This window comes from Amphiura filiformis, chromosome 6 (assembly GCF_039555335.1).
Source record: "Amphiura filiformis chromosome 6, Afil_fr2py, whole genome shotgun sequence".
In the NCBI taxonomy this organism is placed as follows: Eukaryota; Metazoa; Echinodermata; class Ophiuroidea; order Amphilepidida; family Amphiuridae; genus Amphiura; species Amphiura filiformis.
Window position 1 is genome coordinate 30,099,285 of NC_092633.1, and position 10,514 is coordinate 30,109,798.

At 35.1% G+C, this 10,514-nt stretch overlaps 1 protein-coding gene across 2 annotated transcripts in view; it reads left to right on the forward strand.

The window, feature by feature from the left end:
- Positions 1-5,241, forward strand: part of LOC140155245 (paxillin-like) — a 68,349-nt gene extending 63,108 nt beyond the window's left edge. For both annotated transcript variants that reach the window (XM_072178000.1, XM_072178001.1), the window contains 2 exons: positions 2,352-2,582; positions 2,915-5,241. In XM_072178000.1, the coding sequence (XP_072034101.1) occupies positions 2,352-2,582; positions 2,915-3,181 (498 nt within the window). In that variant the 3' untranslated portion in view covers positions 3,182-5,241. The remainder of the gene's footprint in view (positions 1-2,351; positions 2,583-2,914) is intronic.
- Positions 5,242-10,514: the final 5,273 nt, after the last annotated feature.

The window sequence follows — 10,514 nt, forward strand, 5'->3', positions numbered from 1 at the left end:
ACCAATAGTGTAGCTAGACACTGTCTCTTATTTATAACAAGACAAAGTATAGTGAAAAAGTTGGTACATACATAGTTCCTCGTCTGGATCACATGATATGAGTATCGGGATACAACCATGATTAATGGCCTGTCCAAGCATGTAATGGTTCTACCTAACTCTGTGTATGCCAATCTTAAAAAAAATTCTTATATGGAATGTATTAGAGTAAGCTTATGCAAGATACGGGAAAACAAGATCTTCCTTAATTTCACCTTGCACAAATGCAATCAACATATATTTGAAGCTCTTTGGGTAAATGATTTGTGAAACAGGCATACAGTCTTGATTTTGTCCAATTTCTAAATAGTCATCAAAATTTATCAGTTTATACCAGCATAGAAAGGTGTTAGGCCATGCCTTAGTGTGCGTATGTGCACAGTGTGGGTGTCAGAGGAGTTCAGGTCACAACAAATCATATCAATTTAATGAAACAAAACAAAACAAATCAATCAATCAAACTTACAAAACCAACATCAAAATTGTCATTGGAAAGTAGGTGGTATGTAAGATGTAGACCTAGGTAAATATGTGTTGTGTAGTAGGGTAAAATTTTCAACATACGAACGAAGCACAGGGTTGAAGTTGTGGACAAAAAAGGACATTTAATTCTAAGGAACAACTTATAACAAGGGATACCACCTCTATCCTAGTCTAAACCCTTACACTTACACAAATTTCAATAACAATATAATCTTTATTCTGATTGTAGTCTTGCAATACTAACTGCGATCCGAAATCTTAAACATGACCGCAATCAAGAACCCTTATGGTAGCAATTCTTATTTGTAGATCTTGCCAAATAGAGTTATTGTTTGAAAAGGAATTTGATAATACCAGCAAGTAAACAAGCAGATGATCATAATACTACTCTCTGAGGACACCCAGCAATATGTGACCTGATCTGATCCACTCAGGCCAAAGCCGGAAATGTTGAAAATGAGTTACTACCATTACTAACTTGCCCAGTACCTACACTTATTGCTATTGAATCCACACATCTCTTGAATACTTGTTTGCAAAGTTATGAACTATTATTTGTCCAATTTCTTATGTTTTTTATTGTTTTTTTCCTCACTTTTTGCCTATATCTCGGTTTCATTATTGCCGACTTTAGCCTGATCGGATCAGATCTGGTCGCATATGTAACTGTATTAATAAAACTACCCTTGACTGATATGTGAACCATGGTATATCATCACATCATTAATACTCTATATAAACTAGTGTAAATGTAATGGCAAAGGGCACCATTGAAAGTAGAGAACATCTCACTATAGCATGCCATACTGTGCCTGGTGACATGCTGCCCTGGTGCTCTGTCTAAAATGTTACATGAATAGCAGATGGTAGAGACAAGATTGAAAGCTGAGAGCACTTGTTTGTAAATTACAAGCTGCCCTTGTTTTTTTGTCAGGAGAGATTAGTAGAGACATAAGGAAGTGTTGCCAGCTATAGTTACGTAGTTTCAAATAATTGTAAATATATTCATTGCATTATGTAGGGCATACAGTAACCCTTCGCTCTGATTACAAGCTGTAAATGCCTGTCATACACAAAAAATATGAACAGATGCCCATAATATATTGGTAACTGTGAACATCTCATCCAGTTCATATTAGAAACATAAGAATGTTTCATGGAAAGCCACACACGTTTCTTGGGATTGACCATGTCAAAACATAAAAGTAAACTATAATCAATTATGCAAAATAGGCAAGACACCTCAAAAGATTGTTTTTATGGTATATATAATAGTACCTTGGGCAAAATATCAGCACAGCTTTTGCAACAATCTTAGCATGAGAGTTTTTGGAACATCCCTGGGATCACTTTGTTTACAATTTGTGAGTTAATAGGAAGATTATAAAGGCAGCAGCAACTGACACATCATTCATATTGTACTGGCTCTGCTATTGTGAATGTATCAACTGCTCAGTGCCAGAAGTGGGTAAATGTAATAGCTGCCCTGTGAACATTTAGCCATTTACACACAGTATATTGTACTTATCTACACTGGTAGCTACACATGGCAGCTATTGCACGTACCCACTTCTGGCACTGAGCAGTCGATATGTGAGTGACATGATTTGATCCACTTCAACTAATGTTGGCCAATTCAAAATTGTTGACATTTGCCTGATTGGACTAGATAGTGACACATATTGCTAGGCTAAATAATTCCATTTTGTGCAACATTGACTGCCAAACTTTGTATTGTCTGATTGTGTGTGGTTTTTTTTCTAAATCAAACATTTGATAATGATAAAACTACTAATTTCAACAAATATTTTCATATCATTCTACCATAGAAATGTGTGACAGCCATGGACAAGACCTGGCATCCGGAACACTTCTTCTGTGCACAGTGTGGGAAACCATTTGGTGATGATGGCTTCCATGAGAAGAATGGCAAACCGTACTGTAAGGATGACTACTTTGACATGTTTGCACCAAAATGTGGTGGATGCCAAAGACCTATCATGGAGAATTATATAACAGCACTGAATGTACAGTGGCATGCAGAATGCTTTGTCTGTGGGGTAAGTAGTGTCTCTAACTTATTTTGTTACAAGCAACATTCCAACAGGTATGCCATCATATTTGTTGTCAAGTGTTGCTCTGACTTCATGCAGTACAAATGAAGTCAGAGCAAATAAAGCCACCCATTCAGGTAAACCCTTTTAAAATTCTCACTCCCTGTGTGGGAGATTAGGGTCATGTCTTCCATAGGTAGTGTATGGATTTCAACTGGAATAGCACCTTGCCAATGAGAAAATATCGCATCTTCTCATTTCCATCCCAATGATGCTTCACATTTGTACCAAGCACTTGTATAATCTGTTAGCTATTTTTATTTCTTCCTTTCCTGCAGGAATGTCGGACACCATTCAATGGATCCAGTTTCTTTGACCATGGTGGTATTCCATACTGCGAGATCCACTACCATTCAGTACGAGGCTCACTCTGCGCAGGATGCAACAAACCCATCACTGGGCGGTGTATCACAGCCATGCAGAAAAAGTTCCATCCGGAGCATTTTGTCTGTGCATTCTGTCTAAAACAACTTAACAAAGGGACCTTTAAGGAACAAAATGACAAATCCTATTGTCACCCTTGCTTTGTCAGGCTTTTTAGCTAAATTGTTTATATCATAATGAAAATATCTTTTTTAGACTACAAACATGTTCTTCCTAATCAATTTCAGGCCTAAAGTAAAAAATCCAAGTCTTTTTTCCAGGCGTTTTTCTATCAGATCATTAGTAATTAAAAACATATGCACTGCAGTCAAATTACATGTATAATGTACAACCATTATCAGCATCTTTCAGCTTAAATATTTGTTTTATAGAACCCATCGACAGCATTTACTGTGTATCAATATTGACCTTTACGGTAAATCCCATAAGCCTTTGTAGACCCGAGATGTCATCATTTGACGTTACACCAATGTGCACATCGTTACTGCACACTTCCCGTCATGCACAATGTTCACTAAATGATGTGCGCATCGGTGTGCCGTGAAATGGCGACATCTCAGGTCTACTCGCAAAGGCTTATGGGATTTACCGAAAAGGTCAATTGACAATCAAAAAATTGAATGAATAAAGCATGATGTAGAATGAGGCATTGGTATACAATTAAGGTACATCCTTGCACATGCAACCATTATTCATTCAATTTTTGATTGGTTTTAGTCACATGTCTTTTCTGATCCACAAGCTGTGTTTTGTCAATGAAAATTAAACTCACAATACACCAAAGTGAGTCCTTGTGGGATGCAATCAAAACTATAAATGAATGATCATTGATTCAGAGATAGAGCAAAAAAAAGAAGCATATAGTTTTTATTTGTATTAGCAACTCTGCACACACATAATGATATATCACAGAAGCAATCAGCTCACATTTCAGAAAATTTAGCATTTTCAAAAGTATGGCTCTAATTTGATGGTGAATATGATACAGAATATGAAACTTAAACAAGAACTTGACTGATATTTTGCAATGATTGTGTAACATTTACACTCGGAATAATGAACTTATATTTTGATATATAATACAGTCATAATTTGTATCAGATATATATATATAATTTGATTCACCTCAAGTTCGGTCGTGACGTATGTGCGTATTTCTTTTGTCAGTTTATTGATTGGCATGCGTAAAGGTTAACTCGCAAAGTGTACATGCACGCGTTCAAGGGTGGTTTGTCAGCACGCTTGCGGCACCACCGCGAAAAAGCATTGACGTCACTACCGAACTTGAAGCGAACCAATGTATAGTATGTGTTTTGTGAGAGTACTTATACCTTATCAGATGTGTATTGCCCACAGTGGAAAGTGTCCGCCACATTATTTCAATTGATTTGGCATGGCAAAACCAAATCCGCTTCATGTAGGTTTTGCCAGTAATGGATTTTTTATGGTTATTGCTCATGTTTGTTGCTTGCATGTTATGAATATGCATTGAAATCAATGCATATTCACAATATCAACCAATGCTGCTCAAGTCCATCTGATGCTATAATCCAAATGAAATTGTCATGATTCTGTATTTACATGTTTATGATAAATTTTTATGATCCTTGGATCTGAGAGAAATTTTAAGGTGCTAAATATCTAAAATTACAGTCATATTTGTAATTTGCATTTGCTAAATCTTGTTGAAGAGTTAATTGGGTTTGTAGAATAGAGTTTCAACCATTTTGGGTGATGGCCATCATCAGAGTGATGTTGGTCAATCTAACTTCTGTCCTCCGACAGAGGGCGCACTAGTACCCAGAAGGGGCACATTACCTTACGTATATGACACACTTCTTCAAATGCTAGTGCACCCTCTATTGGTGGACCGAAGATGAATCAACAAACTTCACTACGATGTTGGCCATCGCCCAAGATGGTCCAACTCCAAACTATCGGGTCAGTAAGTAACTTCTGCTTTTGACAAGATGAATTGTTTTTAGCCTTTTGAAATCATTTTGCTGCAAACATAGCAAGTAGACAACTAACCATTTTCACATGGTGAAGACAATAGCAATGTATAGGTATCCCAGGCGAACCTTAGTTAACACATTTACTAGTCAGCGAAATTCGCCGAGACCGGGCCCAAACACAGTGCATATTTACATAGAAATTTGAATTTTTTTTGAGAATAGGTCGGTGAAGGAAACCTACTAAAATATGTTTTCTATACTTCACTTGACCCAAATATATGATTTTTATGGTGATAATCAAGTCGCACATGGAATTTTAGAGGATTTTGATAGCAGTTACATTAAAAAAAGCTGCTATCGCCATGAGACTAAGATCTAGAAACACCCCTAAATGCCGTTTTTGGGAATTTTGCTAGCAGAATCTTTTTGATGAAAGTCAATCTTTGACAAGATGTAACTTTGTTACGGAAAGTGCTATGACAAAAATGTTTTCAGTTTTGGCTTTCTTTACTCAAGGGCTTTAATTTGATATGTAAAATGACGCAGTTTGATGGCAAATTTGAATTCACCTAGCATACCTACAATGTAATATCAGGTTATATGTGAACTGTATAATTAGCTAGCAAATCAAATAACACAATGAAATCTTGTTTTATCCATTACTTTTAACTGCATGACAGTTATAAATCTGATCATTTTACTTGATCCCATAGAATATATTTGATGTTTTCAATCATATAAAACTCCTTGATTTTCATCTCATGGCAATGACGAGTACAATATTATTACACTTTGAATTCAGAAATTGTAGTGTAGCAGATAAGGTAGATTCCTTCTGTATAGGTAACTTGAACATGCTGTAAACGTATGTTTGCATAAAACCAGTAATATCCTGTGCAACCAAGTAACGCTTGAGTGTAGTCATGACCACTATGTTAATTAAATCGCCATTTAAGAAGTTCAAGCTAGTACACTTTGTATTCTGTCGGTCCGTGTCACGTCACTTCCGGTTGATGATGTTCGAGTGAAAACAAGTCCCTGATTCGATTTTTGTTGATGATTTCTGTCATTGGTGTTATGTAAATTTCGATCGCAAATAGTCAGTGGAATCAAACAACCGTTTCTAAGTCTTAAGAGTGAAAGAAACTTACTTGATTTACCGTTTATATACTGACAAACTTAAAATTAAATTCCATGGTCGAAAGTGTTGGTTTTTCCTGAAATTGAATGCCACTCCAGCAACATCGCTATGTAGCCTCCTTCACAGCCGGTTTCTGTTGTTCACAACAAACCGTCGCGCCACATGCAGTTTGGGCCGAGACTAGAGATAGCCGGATGTTCGACCGACAGAATTAAGAATTTTTGTGTGAGGTGTCAGTTTGTAAGATTTTAATTGATACATAATTTGTTATCTGCTGGTACCCAGCCTGCGATACTCTTTTCACAACATTTCTTTGCATTCAACTTTGAATAGCTATGAGTCCACATGTAGTGTACCAAATGAACGCACTAATTCGCATCTCAAGAATGTGTACCAAAACTATTCATCAAAATTTTGCCCATTTTAAGATATTTTGGAGCTTGTGTCTATACTGTGTCTCATAGCAAGTTGAGAGTAACACCATGTTGGATTCGTGGTGGCAGATTCAAATCTTGTGCGCTTATCTAATCTTGTGGGGCATATACACATGCATAGAAAGGCAATTTGTCTGTATGCTGGCGACACAACTACATAAATGCACTGATTTGATTCTGCCACTACACAACCCAACATGGTGTTACTCTCAACTTAGATGAGACACAGTATAGTGGTACCTTGATTTTGTACACAATTCTTCACATTAAATAGTGAGTCTATTATCTTATCTTCAAATATGTGAAAATTTCTATAAATGAAAAGTGTGTTCTACCAATATCTAAAGTGTATTACCACTCTATATAAATGCATACCAAGAGAGGAGAAGAAAGGAGTTTAAGTGATAATTTAACATTCAGTACTTTTTATATCTAAACCTAAGACTTAGTAAATTGAAAAAGATAAAGAGAAAAAATTATCTGCTTTGTATATAGAAAAAAATTTGTCTTGATTATATATTGTATCCACTAACTCCTGTAAAATATAATTTGAAAGAGAAAATTAAATAGCAATGGTTTGATGTAGAAAGGTGTTGGGTTTTAAGCCACAGAATTTTTTTAGATGAAATTAACATTTTTTTAAATCAAAAAGAGTATATTTTGTACAAATGTAATAGAAGAAAGATAACCATACCGCAATGTAGAAGACAGGGTTGAATACCACAGTGGTGTTGATAGTGATCTCTCCACGTGCCACCCAACACATTTAAATTCCACATGGGAGTATGAATTGCAAATGGAATGAACACATTAACCACTCTATTTGAAACGCATCTTCTCCATGTGGAAGATTCATGTTGAATCTTTTGCAGATGGTGTATGAAATTCTAATGGAGATACCTAATGTGTTCATTACATTTGAAATTCATATTCCTCCTGTGGAAGATATTTTCATAATCTTGCACTGGATTAAATGGAACAGCCCTATTCAAAGCTGTACTCAAAAATCAAAAAGTTGCCACCTGAATGAGTCTTGGTCAAATTACCAAGTTTGCATTGAATACCACCCAGCACTATAAAGGCTTGCCATCCAAAAACCACAGGTCTTTGTCACTGGAGGTAGTGTTTACAAAATCAACTCAAAGTTTCAAATGATACACAAGGTGTTATGAAAATGAAAGTGGTTGAAATTCAGTAATTGTTCTTCTGCATTGCTGTTAGGTTGCTGATCTTCATTTATGTAGTACTAGGACTACGCAATTTGCCTATGTATATTTTGATTGCTGACTATAATACTATAGCCAAAGCTCGCATTCAGATATAAACAGTAGCTCATCAATGTGATTTGTTTTTAGATTCATTTTATCCTATTCCTTTGACATTTTTTGTCACTTGGTATTTCTTTTTATTGTTAATTTAATGTCAAAAATTTGAAGGATTCTTGCAATTAGTTAAAAAACTTCCACTTATATTCCCAGCTATTATGTTTTACTACAAAAATATGTACTCTATCAAACAAATCTTGTAAATCAACCTTAGAAATATCAAATGATTTCAATGAATTATGCAATAACGCTGATCATGTTGGTAATCTGCCTTGTTTTAAATTAATATAAATGGGATGAACGACATGCACATCTCTTGAAACTCTCAAATGTAGATTATGACATAATCTGTTTTTACAAGAAGATGGACCCTATCATTCTTGCTTGTTGCTTATAAAGGAGAGAAATGTGTACAACATTTACTTTGTCATGTGCTGGGTAAACTAAGTTTATGCTTGTCAAACATATTGACAACATTTTAAAAATTGTTTCTATTGCAATCTTTTTTACATGGAATGCTTTAGAAACATTTTTATGTCAGTAAAACCTGACATTTAAATGTTATTAACACATACGACCAATCACTGTGTATGTGTATGATTTAAACTATGATGCAACACAAGTATATTGAGATATTTACCTCAATATTTTGATGTGTACAACACACATCCTCATCAGGAGAACTCTAATGATGAAACGATGGAGTTCTATGACCTTCTCAAGTTTATGTTCTAAAAACCATTTTTGTGTTTGCTGGGTACACAGTAATTGCTTATGCCTGTAAAGATGTCAGTTACTATTTTAGTTATGTATTAGCCTAAAATCTTTTGGTCTCCATGTGTGACAATCAAGTATGGCATATTTCTCATGGAATTAGTATGGTAATATAGAGTCATGTTTGAATTCTTTTGATTTTAAAGGTAACATTTCATTTGATGTATATGTAATAAGCCACTTGATATACAGTTGATACACATGAACAATGTCTTAAGTTTGTCAGGGGATGTAACAAACATGGTCTGAACTATAAAGTTTCACAACAATGTTCCTGTTGCAGCTGCCTACACAAGTACACCATTGCTAAGGTACATAACTAGTACAGAGTACCTACACAGTACCAATATTGCTACTGCATAGGACCAACCAGCAGTGGTACTGCACTGGTACTCCCCTGGTACTCCCCTGGTAGTGCAAAGTACCAAGCGATGGTGTAACTGTACATGTGGCTGCAATCAAATGTTAACAAAACTGGCCATTGTCCTGTATATATATCTATGTATAGGTGACATAATCTTGTAATTTACACTCGCCAATCAATTGCCTACTGTGTGGAGGCCATCTGTGACAGTGAATGTATTGAATATAGTTGTAATGTCTGTGTCACCAGGTTTTTATATCATACACATAGTATTTTACAGCACTAAGTCTTAAGATATGATATGTCGGTTAGAGCATGTAAACTATCCATATTTGTGGGAAGACCAATTTTAAGTACTTTAGTTAGTTCTGGCAACTCTTGTTAATTGATAGTGGCAGTACTCACAGATAGAATGATTAATTGCTTGTACCGCACCAAGTATGTACCTCACAAGGTTTACTGAATAAACAATATCACATATACTATACAAGTATAATTATTAACGTTGCACTGACATGACCATACTGACTTTCTGACATTTATGAGTTGAACAGACATAAACTGCGGTTGTTAAGTCATAATTAACATGCTTGCATGATAGGGCCACCTTTTGTGTAAGAAGTAAGTCATAGTTTACTTCTTTTTTTAAATATTGTTTTCCTTGCTAAAATGGTGTTGTTATTATGTGTAAATATACTACTGGATTCTTAGGTGCCCAGATCTGAAAAACAAAATGATTATTTTATAGTTTTAACAGTGTATTATACCCCTTGAGAATAGTTCAAGATGGTGATTTTAATACTGATCTTAGAAAAGAATGTTTAACCCCTTACTCTGGAAGGTACATTTTTCTACCTTCATGTGGTTTGGGACAATATGGAACTTGTTACTGGCATGTTAAAGTTCAAAGTGGCTGTACACATTTTGAAATCACACAAGTTTTGTGGTTTATTTTAGTAAAGTTGATGTAACTCCTCCAACTGAATCCTAAAAAAAGAATGTAAATTATTTTCATAAGTGCCTTTTATGCCTTTAAAATATTTTTGACTCCAGATTTAATGAAACTTGTAAATTGAATTGCCTGTTTTGTGCTAGCATTTTGCAACTTGCACAGCATTATTTTTCAGATTTAACATGGTGTAGCTTTAGTAATTGATAATACTATGATATTCATTCATATTTTCTGTCAACAATTATGAAATCCAATTATACAAAACAAAAATAGAAATTTCCATCATAGTTCAAGGAAATAGAATGCTTTCAAATGTATTAATGCTCATTATTAACTCACATGACATATTGTTAAGGTGGCACTCAGTATCCAGGTCATTGTAGTAACTTAAATCGTGTACATATTTGTTTGACATATCCAATGTTTCACTTTGCACTGAAAGTTTTCCATACCTCAATTGATTTCTTAATTGACCTTTTCGGTAAATCCCATAAGCCTTTGCGAGTACACCTGATGTCGATATTTGACATCACGCCGATCTGCGCACTT